Here is a 23,287-nt window from a genome sequence, read left to right on the forward strand (position 1 = left end):
ATCTATTTCCCATGAAGTGATAGTAGATATTTCATAAATCTTCTCTATTACCTTTTACTATTAGGTGGAAATTTAAATACAAAGAAATAGCATTTCCCCTCCTGCATCAGTCCAGTGCCAGATGTTACAATAAGCCTGATAAATGGTGGGTGTGCTACAGGCAAGAAGATTGAACTGATGCAAAAAATTCCTAATTCTTCCCTGGCAACTTTGTTAAATGTTACTAGGGGGGTTCAGAGTTCTCTTTTGATTAAACATTTTAGAGATTTTTCTGCAATAATCTGTAAATTATAATTTATTTTGCTTGCAACATGGTTTTTTAGTGGCCACAAAGAAGAAATTTTTTTAAAGGACCTAATTCTAAGAATAAAGAAAAAATTTAAAGTTCATAAGCACATAGTAAATGAATAAGCTTCCCACCTACATGTGCTATGCTTAGTCCCTCAGTCATGTCCAGTTCTTTGCAACCCGATGGACTATAGCCCACCAGGCTGCTTGCCATGGGGATTCTCCAGGCAAGAATACTGGAATGGGTTGCCATGCTCTCCTCCAGGGGATCTTCCCAACACAGAGATGAACCTTGGTCTCCCGCATTACAGGCAGATTCTTTACCATCTGAGCCACCAGGGAAGCTCTTCCCCCTACACCAAACTAATCCACTCTAAAAAACACTTGGCCTAAATTATACATGCTTAAAAAAAATAAAAAGCATTACCCAACTTCTCCAATTTCACATAACATTATGAAATGAGTTGACTTGGCTATTATTTCAAGGTTGCTTCTGGCTAATTGCTACAACCTAGTGATTCATCATGTTGAGATTTGGACTGGCCAGTAAGACATAGAAATCTAATCTCATTCCTAAATCCAAACACTATTGCTAGTTTCTAACCTATAGTGAGGTTCACTTGAACCTCTTTTGGTCTTGCTGTCTCTTTGGGCAGGTCTATAAAAATCTCATACCTGCCCAGTTTAGGAAGAGGTAAGAAAATTGGCTCAGTGGTAAAGAATCCACCAGCAGTGCAGGAAACACAGGAGATGCAGGTTTGATCCCTGGGTCTGGAAGATCCCCTGGAGAAGGAAACAGCAGCCCACTCCAATATTCTCGCCTGAAAAATCCCATGGAAGGAGGAGTCTGGCAGTCTACAGTCCAAAGGGTGGCAAAGAGTTGGACATAACTGAGTGACTAAGCACGGCAAGAAAGGTAAAGATAGCTGCTGCTGCTGCTAAGTCACATCAGTCGTGTCCAACTCTGTGCAACCCCAGGCAGCCCACCAGGCTCCTCCGTCCATGGGATTCTCTAGGCAAGAACACTGGAGTGGGTTGCCGTTTCCTTCTCCAGTGCATGAAAGTGAAAGTGAAGTCACTCAGTCATGTCTGACTCTTAGCGACCCATGGACTGCAGCCTACCAGGCTTCTCCTCCCATGGGATTTTCCAGGCAAGAGTACTGGAGTGGGGTGCCATTGCCTCCTCTGGGTAAAGGTAGAGAGGACCCTAAAAATTTTGAGTCTTAAAGTCCAGAATTTTGAAGCTGCCTTATTTTCTTCATCACACAAGATTGTCATAGATTAGCATATGTAGAATTAACTTTTTTTAAAATACCAATGATAAAAAATGCTTCATGGTGTTGTGCCTACCAGGGGTAGGCAGATTAGTACTTAGTGCTGTGCTGTGCTTAGTTGCTCAGCCGTATCCAACTCTTTACGACCCCCTGGACTGCAGCCCGCCAGGCTTCTCTGTCCGTGGGATTCTCCAGGCAAGAATACTGGAGGGGGTTGCCATGCCCTACTCTGGGGGATCTTCCTAACCCAGGGATTGAACCCAGGTCTCCCGCATTGCAGGCAGATTCTTTACCATCCAAGCCACCAGGGAAGCCCATTTTAGTACTTTACTGGCATATAAAAACAGACTACTTCCCTAGTAGCTCAGCTGGAGAAGGCAATGGCACCCCACTCCAGTACTCTTGCCTGGAAAATCCCATGGACGGAGGAGCCTGGTGGGCTGCAGTCCATGGGGTCGTTAAAAAGTCAGACATGACTGAGCAACTTCACTTTCACTTTTCACTTTCTTGCATTGGAGAAGGAAATGGCAACCCACTCCAGTGTTCTTGCCTGGAGAATCCCAGGGACAGGGGAGCCTGGTGGGCTGCCGTCTATGGGGTCGCACAGAGTCGGACACGACTGAAGTGACTTAGCAGCAGAGGAGTAGTCAAGCCTTTTCTATAGATAGCAGTGTCTTTGATAACTTAAAAAAGCCTTGACAGCATCAGTTCCCAGAGGAGGCTGTAACCACCCTAGGGTTCCAGCTGCACAGCATGCTGGGAGTTAAGCAGGCCCACACCAGGAAGGGGCCAAGGGAGAAGGAACAGTAAGTAGTGTCTGAGTTAGCAGCCTTCATGGGGACAAGTCTGTTCCTAATCAGAACTGAGAACAGCAGTCCTCCCCAATCCTGGTCAGTAATTTAGAGGAGCTTGAATCTCAGAGATAGGACTATAGAGAGCTTTTGAACTGCAGAAGAAAGAGGTGCCATGCAAGACAGGCATTCAGAGAATTTGTGAGAAAGCAGGATGAGACAGGGAAGGGGGGTAGCACCGGGCCCTTGGGGTGGGGGGAGCTCCTCCCAGTATCAGGCAGACAGCTCACCTGGGGTACAAAATGGGCTCCATGGACTCCAGCACCTGGCATGAGAGAGAGGCAAATGCTCTGGGCCTCGGATGTCGGGCCTAGGGGACCAGGCGGCACCCAGGTTCTCCCTGGGGATATTCAGGACTGTCAGCCCTGACACCACTCCCTTTGACTACTTCAAGCCCTGCAGGAGTGGCCTTGACCTTCCCTTCACCATTCCCTCCTGTGTGTACCTGCAAATACCCTCCTGTGCCTGTTCTAACACCTGTGCCAAAATGTGCACCAGTAAGACTAATGGGAGATAAATACTCAAGGATCACAAGAGACCTAGGCTCAGAACACCCACTCAGGGCAAGGGACTTATCTTGCCTCCTGTCAGCGTTTCAGGCAGTTCTACATTCTGTTTACATCCCTTTCCACCTTAGAACCTGTGAGAGGAGTGCAGCATCTGTTATGTTGAGAACAATGCCTTGAAGGCAGCTGCACATTATGCATCCATCAGTTTTTAAGCAACTGAATTCCTAATTCCTAAAATTTTTATGATCAGTTCAGTTCAGTTGCTCAGTCGTGTCCGACTCTTTGAGACCCCATGAATCGCAGCATGCCAGGCCTCCCTGTTCATCACCATCTCCCAGAGTTCGCTCAGACTCATGTCCATCGAGTCCGTGATGCCATCCAGCCATCTCATCCACGGTCATCCCTTTCTCCTCCTGCCCCCAATCCCTGCCAGCATCAGAGACTTTTCCAATGAGTCAGCTCTTCGCATGAGGTGGCCAAAGTACTGGAGTTTCAGCTTTAGCATCATTCCTTCCAAAGAAATCCCAGGGCTGATCTCCTTCAGAATGGACTGGTTGGATCTCCTTGCAGTCCAAGGGACTCTCAAGAGTCTTCTCCAATAGATTAAGTAGCTGGGAGGCTTTGGGTTATATGTTTCGGTATAATTCTATAACCTTATGAGTTCCTGTTTTTCAAAAGCCATATGATCTTCAGTTTCAGTCTTTTGAGAGGTGGGAAAGCTGAGAGAAATGGTAAATGCTTTCAAAAGAATACTAGGCTACCCCTATTGATACGTAGTCCCTTCCAGGTGTTGCCCGAGCATCCTGGCCCCTCACTTCAGCTTTGCTCTGGTGCACTGGGTGCCTGGCCTCCTTGGCGCCGCCACACCTGTCTAGCCAGGCCCCAGTCTTGGTAAGCTGTTGGATCAGCCTTCCACTTAGCAGTCACATGTGGCACGTGGCTGAGCAAAGTCTAGAAGTCTCATCTAGCACTCAGAATGCACACTGATCTCTGGTTTTCCTGTCCCAAGCAGGGAATCTGGTCTCTATTGAGGGCACATTAATTTGTTCCCCCAAATGACTGGATATTGCTTAAATTATTGTAGACCTAAAATGAAAAAAACTGACTCTTTTTAAAGTCATGAAGTTATATTGATATTTTAAATGTAAGTCTTTTTCTGCTTTCTTTTAATAGAAGCTTTTTTCCCCCTGTCTTTGATGTACCATGTTATAGGTTGGATAGTCTTGTCTAAAACATCAGAAATCTTTCTTTTCTGGTTTTGATTCTTGGCTCAAGCTCCCTGAAGTTGGCTTCAAAGACCATAAGAATAAAGGACTTCTGGTATCTTAGATAGAATCTCATAAGATTGGTAGGCAGTGACAAAAATAACCCAAGTCTTTCACACTTGCTCTGAACTCTCTGTGTCAGCTGTGGCCTCAGCAAGAGAGAGAGATACTCTGAAGAGGAAGTCATTTGGGGAGAGCTTAATGAAAAGACAACGATGTGGGCAGGATTAAGAAGGTGGTGTGGCACCTTGGCAGTAATAACGACTAGAAGGACAAGGGCAGGAAGCTGTTGCCCAGGTATGGAGAAGGTGGCTATAGGAGCAGGCCACCTTCCAGGAGCTGAGACCTGAGGGGAGGGTTGAAGGTAATTAATCTGAGTCCCAGAAAGAGGTGTTGAGGGAATGGATGCATCAGCTGCGTTCTCTCCTTGACTGCTGGCCTCCTGCTGCCTCTCTTTAGCTGAATGCAGTCTGTGCCTGAAGGGCAAGGCCGTGCCTTGATGCAGTCTGTGGCAGGCAGCCATGGAGGGCAGAGAGCAGAACAGAAGGGTAGACGGGAGATATGGAAGGACACACAGAAAATACCGGCCCATTCTCCTTGAATATTTTTCTTATGGAAACTAATATCATTATCACCGAAGAGAAATTCAGGCCACTTCAATATTGAACAGCAATTATCGCCCTTTATAAATGCTTCTGGATATGTACAGGTATTTATTACCTAATATTATAACTGTATATATATATATATATAATCAAAGGCGTCAGTAAATACATCCAAATCAATATCAAGAGTTGTTAGAGACACTTAAAACCTTACCTAGTTTAAGTGGAACAGTTTTGATGAGCCATAGTTTTTATATCACCGTCTAGGGGTACCACAAGAATCAACTCATTAGAGATGAGAATTACAGCTTTTTAAAATCAATAACATTTCAACATCTTTGGCCCATCTCCAGAGATTTTTGTTTTCACATTAAGACAAAATCAAGAAATTATAAACTTAAAACTATAGAATTGTTTGGTATCAATATCCAGTCTTTAGTATGGACCAGAATTATCATGCAACCTGTTTTTGCATCACATGGTAACTGGGTGATCACCACAGAGGTGAATCACAAAAGGCATTTTCTGACTTTCTAGATAGGATCTAACAGTATCTCCAGATGTGTGGGATACCGTCTTTTATTAAAATCCAAATATGCTGGCCACACATTAGTCTTCCCAGTGGTACCCAGTGGGGCCATGTCCCCACCTTTTCCTCACTTCACTGCTTAAATTAACCATCTGCATGGGGAATAGTAATAATGGAGGTTCTTACTTAATATATTCAGTTGTAACCCACATTCAGACAAAACCCCAAATTTATGATGAAAGAAAAAATAAATACAAATTGAATTATTTTTATGGAAATTGGCATTAAAGTATGTACTAACTTTTATTTTTCTAAGTGGATGTAATTGTTAGCTTGGGGATTGTTTTCTCAATGCACCTGAGTCAGCAGTCTGTATTTTTTCAGGGTCCTTTATTAACGAGTGCTGAGGCTTGCAGCTTCTGGGGCTCTGTCCAGGGACTAATGAAAGAATGTGGGACTTAACCCTTTCTGTTTCTGCACCATCTTTATAGCATCATCTTGCCTATTATAGCATTTTCCACCTTTTACTAAAAGAAGGAGAGACTCAAACCCTCCAGTCTTGTTTTCTCACCTCAGAAGCTGTATAACTTACAGTCACAAATTGCAAATCAAAATACCATACTAGAGCATATTTTTTCTTCTTTCAGAAAGGCCTTGGGCTTCCTGCTAGCATGTCCTGTTCATCTCAGACTGGCAAGGTCATTTTTCTTAAAAAAAAAAAAAATTCTGAATTAGAAAAGTTAGTTTTTAATACTTAAATTGTCTTAGCACCAGTTTGATGTAGTTGACTTATAAATTATGGATAACTAGAAGTTGTGTGTGTGTGTGTGTGTGCACCATAACTTCTTTTTCCATTTCCTTCATTGGTGGGCACTTAGGTTGTTTTCATGTCTTGGCCACTGTAAGTAATGCTGCTGTGAACTTAGGGGTACAGTTACATTTTTAGTTTAGTATTTTTCATTTCCTTTAAATATTCCAGAAGCTTAGTTGCCAGATCATTTGGTAATTCTGAGTCTCCTCCATACTTTTCTCCATAGTGGCTATGCCAGTTTACATTCCCAGGGTACAGGGACTCCGTGTCCTTCACATCCATGCTGGCATTTATCTCTTTTTGATGATGGCCATTCTAATGGTCATGAGGTGATATCTCACTGTGGTTTTAGTTTGTATTTCTCTAACAATTAGTGGTGTTGAGCATCTTTTCATGTACTTATTGTCCCTCCATGGATCTTCTTTGGAGAAATGTCTATTCAGGTCCCATGCCCATTTTTAAATTAGATTATTTGGGTTTTTTTGCTTTTGAGTTGTATGAGTTTTATAATATATTTTGGATATTAACTCCTTATCAATATATGGTTTGCAAATATTTTTCCCATCCCATAGATTGTCTCTTCACTTTGTTGATGATTTCTTCTGTTGTGCAGAAGCTTTTTAGTTTACTGTAGTTCTGCTTGTTTATTTTTTATTTTATTGCTTGTCCTTTAGTTGTCATATCCAAAAAATCATTACCAAGACTGTATCAAAGAGTTTTGTTCCTGTGTTTTCTTCTAAGAGTTTCATGGATTCAGGTCTTACTTTTAAATGTCTTTAATCCATTTTGAGTTAATTTTTGTGAGTGGTGTAAGCTATGGGTCTGGTTTCATTCTTTTACATGTGAATGTCCAGTTATCCCAGAACCATTTATTGAAGATACTGTCTTTTCTCCATTAAGTACTCTTGGCTCCCTTGTCAAATATTAGCTTATTGTATATGGTTAGGTTTGTATCTGGTCTCTTGATTCTGTTCCATTGGTCTATTTGTCTGCTTTTATGTTGCTACTATATTTTTTTCTGATGACTATAGATTTATAGTATATTTTGAAGTCAGGAAGGGTGATGCCTCCTACTTTACTCTTCTTTCTCAGGATTTCTTTCACTAATCAGGGTCTTTTGTGGTTTTGTACAAATTTTAGGAGTGTATCTTCTACCTCTTCTAAAAAGAAATGCCATTGGAATCTTGATAGGGATGCATTAAATCTATAGATGACTTTTGTAGTAGTGACAGTTTAACAACATTCTCCTAATGCATAAACGTGATGTTCCTTCACATTGATTTGCTTCTTTAATTTCTTTTATCAGTCTCTCATAGTTTTCAGAGTAGAGATTTTCACCTGCATAGTTAAATTTATTCCTAAGTATTTTGTTTTTGATGCTCTTGTAAATGTGATTGATTTCTTTCTTTCTCTGAAAATTTGTTGTTAGTGTATAGAAACACCACTGATTTTTCTCTGTTAATTTGTATCATGTAACTTTACTGAAATCATTGATTAGATTTAACAGGTTTATGATTATCTTTAGGATTTTCTATATATAAAATCATGTTATCTAAAAATAGAGATAATTTATCCAGTTCTGACACTTATATTTCTTTTTCTTACCTGATTACTCTAGCTAAGACTTCCAGCTATGTTGAATAGGAATGGTGCAAGTGGCACCCATGTCTTATTCCTGATCTTAGAGGAAAAGCTTTTAACCTTCCACCATTAAGTATGATATTCGCTATGGGCCTGTCTTACGTGGCCTTTATTTTGTTGAGATATGTTCCTTCTATTTCTAATTTGTTAAAAGTTTTTATTATGCGTGGATGTTGAATTTTGTAAAATGCTTTTTCCAAGTTTATTGAGATGATCATTTATTTCTTTCCTTTCATTCTATTAACATGATGTATCACGTTGCTTGACTTGCATATGTTGAACCATCCTTGCATCCCCAAGATAAATCCCATTATTCATGGTGAATGATTCTAGTAATGTGCTGCTGAATTCAGTTTGCTAGTATTTTATTGAGAATGTTTACATCTGTATTCACCAGAGATTTTGGCCTCTACTTTTCTGGTAATGTCCTTTTCTGTTTTTGGTATCAGGTTAATGCTGGTCTCATAAAATGAGTTTGGGAGTGTTCTCTCCTCTTTGGTTTTTTGGAGGAGTCTGAGAAGGATTGGTGTTAATTCTTCTTTAAGTGTTTGGTAGAATTCACCCAGTGAAGGCATCTAATTCTGGACTTTTTCTTCAGTGGGATGGTAACCATATTTTAAAGTAGAAATCCTCACAGTTAAAATTTTTTACTTTGAAATCAATCTCTATCTTGGCTATTTTTTAAAGCAAAAGTTAGTTGATGGCAGAGTTTTATATCAACTTTATTATCACTACCACTACCTCTCCAACATTTGAAACCTTCCACATGTTTCCATTTTCCTAGTTTTTTGGTTCTGGGATCTCTCTAACTTTTACAAAAAGAATTGGCTTAGTGAGAGTCAGTACAAAATTTAGCTGCCCTTGGATTTTTCTCTTACATCTAAAACCACAGTAAATAATCCAGGAAAGCAGCTCACTGTATTCTGGCAAGGGCTTCAGACGATCAGAACTGGGATTGGTGTCAGAAGTGGATAATGCCACTGCTTCTTCATCCTACTCATGTTTGTTGGAGGTCTGAGGATTGCCCTAAGAGTTGAACAATCACAGGCCTTTGTTATTTGCCAAATTCGATTCTCCTAAATCCCCTCATCCAACTAGGATGTCAACTCTGTGAAAGCCAGATTTCTGATATACTGCTTGATCTCCAAATTGATAACAGTACCAGCACTCCATAAATATTTGTTGAATGAATGGATAAACTTCTAAACAAGATTTAGGTTGATTTCCAGTCACGGACACCCATGGATTAAATATCAGTCTATGATTTTGTCAGCATCTTGTCTTTATATCCATAATCTGTCTCTAAGTAGTTGGTACCCCTGGTCCCTTCCAGCCCTCAGGTTAAAGGATTCTGCCTTTAGGCAATTGCGAACACCAGCGCTAAGTGGAGAGACCCTTACTCCTAAGCTCCATCTCTGTGGCACTGAGGGTCGTTGTCCCCTTTGGCAGGCAGTGTGACAGTGTTTAGGAGGGATCTAGAGGGTCAGGCAATTTCCATGCTCAGGCACATATGCTACAAGCTTCCCTTCATGTGGCTGAATGAGTAGTGCCTCCAACAGTTCCCGTGGACAGGGAGGGACTCATCCCTGGGCACCACTGGCCCATTGCAATATTCACCCACATTTGGCTGCCAGCATCTCATTAGCTTTCAGTAACCCCCACTTGTGGATCTACAGACAGATCAGGATCCTGAAGGGTGATCTTTGTCCTCCCCCTGTCTCTAGAACCTCACTCTGGAGAGGATGGTGTAAGCAACCCCTAGACAGTACTGGGTAGGGGGGACGGCATTGTATGCTGGGTGGAATCCTTCTCCCAATCACCTAGAGTGAAGAGCAGGGAAAGGAGTATTTTCCACTCCACACACTGCCTTCCCCCAGCAGGCAACCTCGCCGCCCATCCATCTCAGCTACTCAGCACAAGGAAACACTGAGGTGGCAGCGCCAGAGCTATTCTTAGCAGGGGATTATAAAGGAGGAATCTGCGAATACTCTTACATTAATCTTTTAGTCCCTCTGGTGCATATTCACTCTCAATCTAGGCCATATGCTCCTTAGGAAACCAGGAAGCTTTTATAAACCAAAATTAGAAGCAGATTCTGAGCCTTCTCTGAATGGTGGTCCTCTCCTCTCAGAACTGACAAGTCCTAGACTTCACTTTCACTTTTCACTTTCATGCATTGGAGAAGGACATGGCAACCCACTCCAGTGTTCTTGCCTGGAGAATCCCAGGGACCGGGGAGCCTGGTGGGCTGCTGTCTGTGGGGTCGCACAGAGTTGGACACGACTGGCGTGACTTAGCAGCGGCAGCAGCACCAAATAACCTCAAAATTCCCCTCTGACACTAGCGTTTTCCAAACTTTTTCTTAAACTGTGCTTACGGCTGAATGAGAAAGGCCCTAAAGCTTATCTACTTCTACTGTCTCACATCATTTCTGAATCAATTTGAACAGATTTATGAACTGAAGAAGAAAATCCTATGGAGAGAACTGTACATCATGGCTATATAAAGAAATGTTAAGGGGGGTTGGTCTGCTTTGTTTTTGTGTTTTTTTTTTGTTTGTTTCCCAAATTAATAGCTGCCTTTGATGCATAGTTCCTTACTATATGAGTCCATGGTGTCAAGACTGTTAAAAGTTCCACTAACTTGTAGATGTCGTCTGTCTGACTCTCCTTTCCTCAAGGGCCAGCCCCATGTCTGTCACGGTGGCCTCCGTGTGCCCCACACCGTGCCTTGCACATGGTACGTGGTGAGCAAATACTTCCTCAGTGAGTAGACAAAGGGGCACATTTATTTAACCTGCTCCTCTGCTTATTTAAGTAAATTAATCTGTTCTCAAAATGGCCTACAAATCTGTCCTTTGTCAGCAAGCCACTTTTACCTTCATTTTGCTAGCACTGATGGGTGGTCTTACTATTGTGGGGAAGGTGTGGCCCATGTAGAACTGACTGATGCCCCATCTGGCCATGGAACTGCTCTTGGTTAAATGATTTCCTGTCTTCATACCCCTTGTTCATTAGGGTTTAAATTTTACTTGGTTTGAATCTATTTAAATAACCCGAGGCAAAAAGGACTGAAAGAAAAGTCTATATTATTATAGCCACCACACCTATCTTACAGACAAAGCTTCTTAGCAGATTTATAGTGAAATAAAGAATATGCTCACAAGTAGCAAAGTCTAAACATATGGAAAGGTTTAGATTTCCCTGAGTTGAAGCAAATCCCCATCTATAGGCAATCCCAGTTTTTCTTCTTACCTTTTGTGCTATGTTTGGGGACAGAAGTCCACTGGGAGAAACTGCCCCCATTTTTTTTTTTTAATGCTTTATTGAATCAGTTAATCCACATTTCAAGTTTGCTTGAGGCTTGATGAACATGAAGAAGCAAGACAATGCTCCCATCCATGGCGATATCAGCGAATAAACAGCCCAGCACTCCTGGCGCTTTCCTCAGCTCCACTGGCCTGACAGAAGCCCTTTGTCATCACTGATCAATAGCTGCTTTGTGAGCTTATATCGAAGAGCTGCTAAGAACTGACAATCGTGCTGGCAGGTGCTGTTGAACTTAACATAACTGAGATCTGTCAAAAGCATCTGATCCCGTGGTGGAGGGACCATGGAGAGCATAAACTTTGGTACACAGCCCTGCAGTTGCGAACAGGTTGCCTGTGAGCTAAGCTCAGACCTCATGCTGGGAGGGTGTTTGCGTCTGTGTAGGGTGGAGAGTCCTTGCTACTCCAGAGCATTTCTCTCCAAGCTAAAGTCGTCTTCTTCCCTGCACCCCTTAATCCTGTGAGAGTTCTACACGCAGAGCTGCCCTGAGCAGGTGGAAGGTGGCGAGTTTCCTATTCTCTAACATGGTGGAGGGAACTGAAGGTGCAGAATCTATTAATCACTTCAAAGGCTGGTTTCTTGGTCATGTAACTCTTCTGAAAGTTTGTTAGTGATTCTTAAGGGAATTTAATGCTACCTTCATAAATGATTTTCCCTTTTCGGATCTCTTGGCTTTCTGTGTTGTTTGAAGCAAAGTAATGACTATGTAATGGGTAGTTTTAGGAATTGAGCCTCCCATTCATTAGAAAATAGCTTGCTCACTTTTTATCACAAAGAATGGGCCAGGGTGTAAAAATGCAGAGGTGTTATAGAATGCTATGAAGTGCTGTAAAATGATTTTTTAATAGATTAACACACCTAGGAAATCATACTCCTACAGTGGGATCAGTTGACTCAAACCCACTCACACATGGAGCTAAAGAACACATCGCAAATGGGTAAGCACTTTTCTACCCAGAGGGAGTCTCTTTCAAAGATAGTGGCAAAGTTGGGTCTTACTATTTTAGTCAAGTGTTTAAATGTCTCTTGGATCTCCATTTAGAGGGAATGCATGCTACTAGGGTCGTTTACCCTCCCACTTTTTACTGTTGTGTGGTCAAGATGTGATAACTGAGGTCTTTGCAGAAGCAGTTGTTAGGATGCACAATCTGTGCCCCTTGACATGATGTCCATGGGTGTATGACATGGAGGATTGGGCTTCTTGTGGGTGTGTGGAAAGCATATTGGTGCCACCGTTGTGCTCTAAACAGCCCCATCCACTCCTTTGCAGTTCACATCATGCTGGACCATCTTTCCCCCTCCCAGTTCCTGTCTTTTATCAGTTTCCTGTCTCTGTTTGGCTGGTGGTCAGCTGGCTGACCCCAGCTCCTGCCGCACTGCGGCTTATGTCATCACCCATCGCTCCTCTCGCTGACTTAACCTTCTCTCCTCTCAATTTCTCATTCCCAGAACACCTGACCTTCATCCTCATCAAGATACCCAACGCCTAGACACCTCCATTTTTCTCTCAGCTCCCTCCCAGCCTCCCTTCTTGCCTCCTTAAATGCCACCCCTCCAGTCCTCTGGGATCTTCATCCCTGTATTTCTCCTACCCCTCCACTCCTCTGACTAGAAGATTACACTGGTGCTGGTTGCCCTCACCAGAGTCCTTCCCATGCTCAACCCCACAAAACCATTCACTCCTTCCTTCGTCTCAGAGGAAGTAAGTCCCTCCTATTCATGGCGGTGCTTGGGCCCTGACTTTCCTACTATCCTCATCATTTCTCGTTTTCCCTCTGTCTCCTGTGCCACCTGCCCAAAACTGGATCCATGTCTTTAGTCAAGAAACACATTCCAGGCTTTCCCATCCCACTCAACTCTGCTTATGAGAGAAACAGTCCTTTGACGGAGTTTACACACGTATCCCACCCCTTCACCTCCCCTCCCTGCCCCCTCCTCGTCCGTGCCTCATCTGGCCAGCCCATCTGCCTTCTGTCCCTGCTGACATGGTCACCCAAGTTCCCAGTTTCAATCTACTCTCTTTGTCTTGTTTAAAGGACAAACTCATTTCTCCTATAGTAGCATTGTTCAATAGAAATATAGTGCAAGCTACAGAGGTGATTTTTCTAGCAGCCACGTTACAAAAAGTAAAAGAAATGGTGAACTTTAATTTTAATAATGTATTTTTAACCCAGTACAAAAAATATACCATTTTAACATGTAATCAATATAAAATAATTCATTATTTTATATATATTTTAACTATTATTTTTACTAGGTCTTCAAAACCTGGTCTGTATTTTGCAGTTACAATACATTGCCATGTGGACAAGGCACAATTCAAGTGCTCAGCAGCTGTGGCCAGTGGTGACCATGGGGGACAGTGTAGGTTTAGATACTCTTCTACCGCTTCCCCTTTGCAAACAATCTCTTCTGGCCCTCCTCCTGCCACTCCAACCATTCCTTCTCAGGGCCCCACGTCTGCTTCCTCTTCCAGCCCCTCATATGCTGTTGGTGCTTAGGATTTCACCTTTGGCCATTCTCTTTTTTCACCTTACACCCTCTCCCTGATTCATATATCCCACCTATTGGCCATGATTCCTGGTGTTGTGTATCTGAGTCCCACCTCTTGGTTGAACCTCCAGCTAGAATAGCCAACCCACAGACGTCCAGAGTTTGACATGCCAAAACTGAGCTCCCCATCTTCCCTCAGAAATCTTCTCCTGTCTCAGGCGGTGCTGACGCCAAAGCAGAACACTGTTGTTCCACTTGAATTGCTCTCCCTCCTTCATCCCCTAGAGCTCATCAGATGCAGTGTCCTTGAAGCCAACATCATCTGTGATAGTCTATTCACCTTCACTTGGGCTTCCCTCTGCTCCATTTCTTCATGCCCTCGACTTTTCACCCGTATAGTGGACTGCTCACCTAAACAGCTGAGTCTGGAACTGTACCTCTATTTTGTTAAAAGGGACTGTGTCGTAGGCCTCAGTCAAGAGCATTTTCAAGATGGAAGGCTCCTCTCACGGTTGCCCATAGTTCTGCCTGATCCCCTTCTTTCAACTCCACTTCTTCACTGAGCAGCTCTACAGACTGTTCTGGAAGCCAAATAAATATTGGATTGGCCAAAAATGTCATTTGAGTTTTTTCCATGTGATCTTTTGGAAAGATCTACATTTGACAGAATCCAGTTCCTTTTGTTTTGAAAATAGTTCTCATGGCTTTGGAGACTTTTCCTAAACCTGGACTTATCCTAGAGCAGTGGTTCTTAATTAATGCCTCTCTCAGTCTCAACCTCTCTCATACTACAGACATCTTTGAAAATATGATTAAAGCATACCTCTTTTCCCTAGAAAAATGTACGCATGCACACACAGTTTGACATGAATGCCAGGGGTGTCACTGAGTCCCTGAAGCCCATTCATAGGGGAGACAGATCTTGCTAGAGGACAGTCCTAAACCAGGGCTCAGATCATCCCGTTTCCACCTGCAACCAGGATCCAGGGTCACTGGGTTTCCCAAGATGCTTTGGAAACTCTTAGAGCGTTTTAATAACACATCTTGGAATCTGAAGAAAGCCACGCCTCCTCCAAGGACAGTTTGAACATCGTCGGACTAACAGCGCCAAAAACGATTCCAAATGTGCATTTCTTGGCTAAACGTAGCTGAGTTTCTCCACACCCACACCTCTCTTTATAGAAGCTGCTGGGAATGACTGTTTCTCACTGGTTCTCTGAGCCTTCCCCCAAGTCGGCTCTCACATTGCACTCCTCTCGGGTGGTGATTGACTTCCATAACCTCCTCAGTCATTTCAGAAGCTGCCCAGGAGCCTTGGCATTGACCCCTCACCTGTACAACTCAGGTCATCATGTGCTCTGTTCCACCCCTCGCTCTGCCAGCCCAGCACCCCAGTGCGGGGCAGTGGGCAGGGAGGTGAACGCCTGAGCGCAGGCCACCCCTGGGGCCTGTTGTGGGCTGACAGCCCGTGTCATGGTAACACTCCACACATCTTCAAGTGAGTCTAAGCTTTCTCTTCCACAGCTGAGCTGCTGGGCTATGGGATTACAGGTAGCACTGACCTGTCATAGTCCTTCTGTGCCTAGAGGGAACACAGGGCCTGGAGTGGCGACTCATGGGTGTGGGGTGGGTCTCCAGCAGCCGCCCCCCTAGCACTGGGCAGGAAGGGAGCTGCCTCATTACTTAACACTGAGTCACAAGCTTGAGCTCACAGGCCCCTCATTGAGGTTCCCACCTCCACCCTCTTTTCCTTGTACCCTCTCCAAGCACAGGCCTGATCTTCCTCCTCTCTCCTGATTATCCAGTTCGCTTGCTCTCTTGGCCAGGTTCCCTCCTTAAATTTTTTCCCAATGGAAACTTTCTGCTTTGTTTCCCAGAGTCTCTTCACAGCCCCACTTGCCCTGTGAGACCCCTTCTTGTCTCTGCTCCTCCCGCCTTCGACCCCACCCCATCACCTTCCCAGCCCGACACCTCCCGCAGATTCCCAGTCATGCTCACGGCCTTCCTCACTCTCCATCCTGTGTGCCAGCTGCGAACAACCAACTATAAAGAGTTTATTGGACTGAAAAGTGAGTGAATGTTCTCACACGCTCTGCTCTTTCCCACCTCAGCAAAGCTTTTCAGAGTCACATTTCCAAAGGAATCTGAATCTGGAAGGATTTAGATCCACTGAAAAATACTAAACCTCCAGGGTTTGGCTGTGGTTGAAACTGTTGGCAGTCCCTCTCACGTCTGATGTTACGAACCCTGTTTATAGATGCCTGGAAAGAAGCCTTTAATGCTTGTATTGTGTTTTAACTTGCTTTCCTTTGGAGGCAGGGAATTGTCAAGTAAGTATGCGCAGCACTCTGCAAAAGCCCAGGTGTTGGATGAGCATCTAGAACTAAGCGTTCATGCAGAATTCACAGCCGTGGAGGGTCTATACTTAACACTCTGCTGAATTTGCCACAATGCAGGTTTCTGCCTTTTGCCCCCTCATCTTCAGTTTTGAAGCGATACAGCTGTAAACATGCTTGTGAAATAAGAAAGAAAACATTCTGAGATTGCTTTACTTTTCAGTTCTTTTACTGAAAATCAAGGTGAAAAAAGCATCAGATTGCCTCCACGTGTATATATATACAATCCACTGTATATATAAGTACACAGTGTTTGTGCTTGTATGCATACTCTGTATATACTGTATAATATGCAACATATTATACAGCCCGTGTATGCCCTGAAAACGAGCCCTACGTGTAATCTCAGATTCTGCCGTATGAACCGTGCTCTAGTTCCCGTGGCCCCTTGCTCCCATCTCAGACCTTGGCTTGCTTTTATCGTACACGCAGACACTCTTAGGTGGAAGAAGAAACCCACGGATGTCATTTAAAAGTTCCACTAAAACAGAAGAAAGAGCAGATGTCCCGGGAAGTGATAATTACCATGCATGCAGTCTAATTGTGAGAACCGCCTGCCCCCAGCCTCCCGCTCTTGCCCAATTTGGCAGCGGTGATGTCAGCCGGGGGTGTCGTTTGCAGAGATGTGCTCTCTCCCTATTCTTTGGTGCTGACAGGGATGCCATTTGGTCCAATTATCACTTATGATTACATAACATGTTTTGATTGAAGAGCTTCTGAGAAAATAAAGCTACCTTGTTTCTCCTGAGCACAAAAATGCAAGCCGTTCCAGCAGGCACGCTGCCCTCCCAAGAAACGTTGCGAACTATTAGGCTAAATTATGAGTTGAACTTGATTCGGAAACAAAGTGGCCATTGTGCCTGACTCCCACCGACATCCAGGAGGATGTGATCGTTTTTCTGACCACAAGTCCCTCTCCAGCGCACTCTAAACTAAGCAGAGGCCCCCTGGCGCATTGGCACAGCCCAGAGAGTGCGCAGAAGCAGTGACAGGGACTCCTTTTTTCTCCCTATCCTGTAGGCGCTTTAGTGCAGAGTTTGCCCAGAGACGCCAGGGTATGAGCTTTCTGAATTTGGTAGAGCGGTGCACTCTTTCATTTCTGTTTTAGTTCTTTGCTGGCATGTTCGGGAAGCATGGTGTGTGCCACACAGGAATGTCTGTTCACTTGGACAATGCTTGTGCATGAATGAGGTGGTTGCTAGTGCAGCCCTAAACTGTACTAAGTTTCTCACTTGGCTTTGTTTGCTGCTTACAAGGGGATCCAGGTAATCCTTTCTCTTTATGTAGCCCCCAAAGCCAGAGCTAATGAATTGAAACATGTGGCAGGAGCTGGGCCCTTCCCCGGCCCCTCCCAGGGTCTCTAAATGCGGAGAAGTCTCACTTGAGGGAAGCTCGTGGTACCTAAAAATTGCCCTCCTCTTATAGGAGTCCTTGAGGGCTTCCCAGTTAGAGAAATTTCTTAATTAAAATTGGAGGCCCAAATCTGCAGAGCTGAGCAGGGAAAAACAAGCTTTGGTGTGGTGGTAGCAGTTGGATGCAGACCATGAGCTTGCCCTGAGGGGTAGGGCCAAGGCCTTCATCCTTTGCTTCCTATCTGCCCTTTGTGTGGCAAGAATGACCTGGGCACTTGACCTTCAGGGCCGGTTCCCCAGCCTGGCTTGAAAGTCCTACTTCACACCACGCCAGGATCTCTGAGCACCTAATTCTGAACAGTGCATCCCCATCTGAAAATGCCCAGTGGATTTAGGAAGTGCAACCCCTTCCTTCTCAGGCTTAGGTGCCTCTTTAGTTTTAAAACCAACCCCTCTGGCTCATGTGTTCTTCCTGGCTCCCAGGAGAGAGGGGCTGACTCTGACTTCTATGCCTTACATGTAGGGAAGCTCAACTCTGTGCCTGTGAATCCAGGGCCCAAAGTATCAGAAGCTGCTTTTCCTGGAGGCGGAAGAGGGGCTAGGGCGGGGCCTGGACAGGACAAACCCAGGGGTGTGGGGTCCTCCGAGTAGGGGAGGGCAGAGAGAGCCTGGCATTGGTCTTAGCTGGCCGCATTGGACAGGCAACCTTGCTGCCTTTTATTCAACACTTTGCTTCTTTTGGACACTCTCTGTTCCAGACCACCCGTTAGCAGAGCGGCTCCCCAGCCTGAGAAGCTCCAGAAGAACAACATCACCAAAAAAAAGAAACTGGTTGAGGTGAGGAGGTTACACTTATTTTGTTCTTCCATCTGCCGTCGATGTTCTAAGATCTGCCCGGTGGACATCACCATCTGCAAGTCCCACGGACACCTTCAGGTTACCCCAACTGGGCCGGCTGGCTCTCGCTTCTCCCGTCCCTTCCACATAGCACTGTGTTCCCCAGCAACGACCAGAGTCATACCTCCTGGGTCACGTTCCTTCAGCCCCACCACCAAGCCCTTTGGTTACTAACCCCAAAATATCCTGTGTCCTTCAGACCTGGTCCCTTTTCCCTGTACCTCATGCCACCCAGGGGAGCTTATTCTCCATCTCTACTGTCACTTGAGCACTTTTCGGGTGCTGGGTACCTTCCTATATATTGATACGTCCCACCGAGTCTACAGGGTAGGTCCCATTCCTCGAGTCTACAGGGTAGGTCCCATTATTGTTCCATCTTACAGATGAGGGTGCTGTAGCTCAGAGAAGTCTAGTGATGGGTTAGGTCCCAGCCCCAGATCACTAAGCCAGTGAGTGGAGAGGGGTTTGCACTCTGCTGTCAGGACTTGAGGATGAGAGCTCCAGGGTACCTGCTGATTGCTGAGAGAGCCCTAACTGTTCTCGCTGCCTCCAGACCCACCCCTTTCCTCTCTGACACGTGCCCCGCTGCCCACAGAGTCATCTCTTGACAATATAACTCTTCTCTCTCCACCCCGGCTTGGAGACCCAGGAGGGCCCCACTCTCCCGATGGGATCCACGATCATGGTTCCAGAACCTTACCCAGGAGCCCCCGTCCTAGCTCGTCACCTGAGATTCTCCTCAGCAACTCATGTCCCTAACCCCGAAGCCATTGGTGTTCTCTGCAGCTGCCTGGGACTTTCAGGCCCCTGTGCCCAGAAGCCTCCTCCTCTTCCTTCCCCACACCCTGTCTTTCCCCGCCCTTCTCTGTGTAGCCTTCTCTGGTGCTCCCCACCCTAAACCCTTCTGCCCTCTACCCGCCCCACACGCCCTCCTCTGCAGCCCTGTCCCACACTCCACTGCCATTACTTCACGCTCATCTGTCCCCTACTACACTCTGAACTCCTTGAGGCCAGAAAAATCTAAGTTAAATTTTTTTTTATTAGAAGAGGAAATATATTGGGGGTGGGGAGGGGTGATTCTCATGGAAACAGCGCAGGTCAGGAAATGCAGCTGAACTTCAGGAAAGACGGGGTTCGGAAATGGAAAGGCTGTCATCAGCCAAGACAGTGCCTCTTTCTGCCCAGCAGGGCCTCATGTGAGCCTGATGCATCCTTTTCTTCTCCTGCAGACTTCTTGAGCTACTTTAGTAGACTGTGGCGCTGTCTGATGCAGGCATTTACTCTCCTCAGTTAATTAGGCAGCCGAGCCTACCAGCATCCCCAGCTCTCAATTCCTGGCGGAAACTATCTGATTGTCCCAGCTTGAGACAGTTGCCCGTGGGACTGGGGATCACATATTACACACATGGTTTCTGGGAATCACATGGTGAGGGGAGAGACTTGGGGTGGGGAGCTGCTAAGGAGGAAAAGAACTTTCCGGGTGAGAGATTAAAAAAAAAAAAGAGTCATATAAATCAGAAAGCTCCTGATACATGGGCTAAATGGGTGTATCAGCTTGACGAAAGGTCATGGGAGATTGTGAGAGCAGGGCCTCATTGTGCCAACTTAAGGAGTTTGGTTGGACTTTATCCCATAGGTAGTGAAAGTCAGTGTGTGTTTTTGAGTAGAGACGTGTTGTGGTATTTTAAAATTAATCTGATGTTTGTAACTGGCAAACTTTGGAGAGAGAAAAGGCTAGAATCAGGGAACCTAGAGGAAAGGGACCCACATCTTCTTAATCTTGAATCAGTCCCCACATCCCACCCCAACCAGCATGGTGCCCAGGACAGGAGAGTTGCCAGCAATGACAGTCAAGCCATCACGTTGAATTAAGAACAGGTCTGATCTGAACCAGTCACTGCTCTTTGTCCTAGAAGACGAGACAGGAAGAAGAGAAAGACTGTAGGGGAAAAAAGAATGCAAATGGTATAGAGACTTTGTAGGGCAAGCACCCAGCAACAGAATGAGCATGACAATCGCCTCAGTGTTCTGCTTTGCAGTCCCTGCTGTATCCAAGGGATCAGAGCAAAGAGCCCTGAGCCACCCCTCAGCTCACCTCCAAGAGTGCCCACCAAGTTGCAGATGTGCAACTTCAGGGCAACCTTTACTGGGCATTCCTTCGATAGGCTTTGCCTCACCTGAGAAGCAGGGAAGCAAATCCGGTTTATTTAGAAAGTTGTTGTTCAGTCGTGTCTGACTCTTTGCAACCCGATGGTCTGTGGCCCACCAGCCTCCTCTGTCCATGGGAGTCTCCAGGCAATACTAGAGTGGGTAGCCATTCCCCTCTCCAGAGGATCTTCCTGACCCAGGGATCAAACCTGGGTCTCCTGTATTGCAGGCAGATTGTTTTCCATCTAAGCCATTAGTCACTCAGCCATGTCTGACTCTTTGCAGCCCCATGGACTGTGGCCCCCAAGCTCCTCTGTCCGTGGGATTCTCTAAGCAAGAATGCTGGAGTGGATTGTCATTCCATTCCGCAGAGGATCTTTCTGACCCAAGGATCAAACCTGGGTCTTCTTCATTGCAGGCAGATTCCTTACCATCTAAGCTACAGGGAAGATCCTATCTGAGCCAAGGGAAGCCTTATTTAGAAAACTCATTGTAATTCTGTGTGTGAGGCTGCCCCCCAGCATCTTGGGGAGCTAAAGAAAGGGCTGCCCTGTATCCCCACCTGGCCGAGGAGTGAGTGGTTCCTGTGCTGTGAGTGGCTGTCCCCACAGTGCGGGTTTGTTCCTCTGCTCGTACTTCCCCTAAGGGCCCTTTCATCTTGTGTGAGAGTGTAGGAGCTGGCTCTCGACCACGTGTTTGGCTACAGAGGCTTTGACTGTCGCAATAACCTGCATTACCTGAATGACGGTGCCGACATCATCTTCCATACGGCCGCAGCCGGCATCGTTCAGAACCTCTCCACAGGTAAAGGGATTGGGAGAAACAGTGGTTACTGTCTGAACACAGATGTTTGTTTTAGCCCTTCGGGCACTTTCCCACTGGTTATATGCCCCATAGCTTAAACTTGCTCTACCCTTCAGAGCCATTCCACTCCATTCCAGACTGGTGCCCTTCAGTCCTGGAAGATTCTCAGGCCCATGTTCACAGAGTCAGACCCGCTTTCTCCCTGCCTCTCGCCCAGCTGCATCTCATCACAGCCCTTGGCAGGGAGGTGGTGTTTCCTTCAGTTCCACGGAGGCTGAGAGGGATGGAGGGAAGCCAGAAAGAGGGTGTGGAGAGCAGAGAAAGCTTTACAGACAGTAACCAACACCCAAGCAAGGGGAAGAGGGGTGGTTTTCTCATTGATTTCCAAGTCACCAAATTTTTTAGCAGCTCAGATTTTCAAGTTTTGCCTGTTTCAGATATTTAACCAGATTCACAAGGAGAATGAGAACTGTGAAATAATTAACAAAATACCTTAAATTTCCCTTATATAGAATTTAACTATAAATTTAAAACTCATTTTTAAAAGAAACAACTGAAGCAAAAAAAATCACTCAGAAATTAAGAGACACCCCTATTTTTACCACAAGATTTAAATATGGTAATATGTTGCACTCATCTCACACACTAGTAAAGTAATACTTAAAATTCTCCAAGCCAGGCTTCAGCAATACGTGAACCGTGAACTTCCAGATGTTCAAGCTGCTTTTAGAAAAGGCAGAGGAACCAGAGATCAAATTGCCAACTTCCGCTGGATCATGGAAAAAGCAAGAGAGTTCCAGAAAAACATCTGTTTCTGCTTTATTGACTATGCTAAAGCCTTTGACTGTGTGGAACACAATAAACTGTGGAAAATTCTTCAAGAGATGGGAATACCAGACCACCTGACCTGCCTCTTGAGAAACCTATATGCAGGTCAGGAAGCAACAGTTAGAACTGGACATGGAACAACAGACTGGTTCCAAATAGGAAAAGGAGTACGTCAAGGCTGTATATCGACACCCTGTTTATTTAACTTATATGCAGAGTACATCATGAGAAACGCTGGGCTGGAAGAAGCACAAGCTGGAATCAAGATTGTCGGGAGAAATATCAATAACCTCAGATATGCAGATGACACCACCCTTATCGCAGAAAGTGAAGAGGAGCTAAAAAGCCTCTTGATGAAAGTGAAAGAGGAGAGTGAAAAAGTTGGCTTAAAGCTCAACATTCAGAAAACGAAGATCATGGCATGTGGTCCCGTCACTTCATGGGAAATAGATGGGGAAACAGTGGAAACAGTGTCAGACTTTTATTTTTTGGGGCTCCAAAATCACTGCAGATGGTGACTGCAGCCATGAAATTAAAAGACGCTTACTTCTTGGAAGAAAAGTTATGACCAACCTAGATACCATATTCAAAAGCAGAGACATTACTTTGCCAACTAAGTTCTGTCTAGTCAAGGCTATGGTTTTTCCTGTGGTCATGTATGGGTGTGAGAGTTGGACTGTGAAGAAAGCTGAGCACCGAAGAATTGATGCTTTTGAACTGTGGTGTTGGAGAAGACTCTTGAGAGTCCCTTGGACTGCAAGAAGATCCAACCAGTCCATTCTGAAGGAGATCATCCCTGGGATTTCTTTGGAAGGAATGATGCTAAAGCTGAAACTCCAGTACTTTGGCCACCTCATGCGAAGAGTTGACTCATTGGAAAAGACTCTGATGCTGGGAGGGATTGGGGGCAGGAGGAGAAGGGGACAACCGAGGATGAGATGGCTGGATGGCATCACGGACTCGATGGACGTGAGTCTGAGTGAACTCCGGGAGTTGGTGATGGACAGGGAGGCCTGGCGTGCTGCGATTCATGGGGTCGCAAAGAGTCGGACACGACTGAGCGACTGAACTGAACTGAATATGTTGCCTTTATTTGCTTTATATCTTAAACTTTTTTCCCTCTCAAATTCTAATGCTCCTTCATAATTCTGTGTAGCTTATGCATAGATTTTTTTTTTAAGATAGTAAAATCACTGGGCACATAAAGATTTGTCTTTTGAGGGGAGGACCTTGGAATTTCTTTGTTTTTCTCAGTCTTCTAGCCACA

At 45.1% G+C, this 23,287-nt stretch overlaps 1 protein-coding gene across 6 annotated transcripts in view; it reads left to right on the plus strand.

Moving 5' to 3' along the window:
- Positions 1-23,287, plus strand: part of EML6 (EMAP like 6) — a 286,252-nt gene that overhangs the window by 246,265 nt on the left and 16,700 nt on the right. For 4 of the 6 annotated variants that reach the window (XR_005718416.1, XM_040224840.1, XM_040224842.1 and 1 more), the window contains exons 20-23: positions 15,911-15,925; positions 17,248-17,256; positions 18,102-18,180; positions 21,063-21,192. Coding sequence is in view for 5 of the 6 variants with exons in the window: in XM_040224840.1 (XP_040080774.1) it covers positions 15,911-15,925; positions 17,248-17,256; positions 18,102-18,180; positions 21,063-21,192 (233 nt within the window). In the remaining variant the exon portion in view is untranslated. The remainder of the gene's footprint in view (positions 1-15,910; positions 15,926-17,247; positions 17,257-18,101; positions 18,181-21,062; positions 21,193-23,287) is intronic. The other 2 variants (XM_040224844.1, XM_040224841.1) reach the window with 1 other exon arrangement.

Source organism: Oryx dammah, unplaced genomic scaffold (assembly GCF_014754425.2).
Source record: "Oryx dammah isolate SB20612 unplaced genomic scaffold, SCBI_Odam_1.1 HiC_scaffold_25, whole genome shotgun sequence".
Lineage (NCBI taxonomy): Eukaryota > Metazoa > Chordata > Mammalia > Artiodactyla > Bovidae > Oryx > Oryx dammah.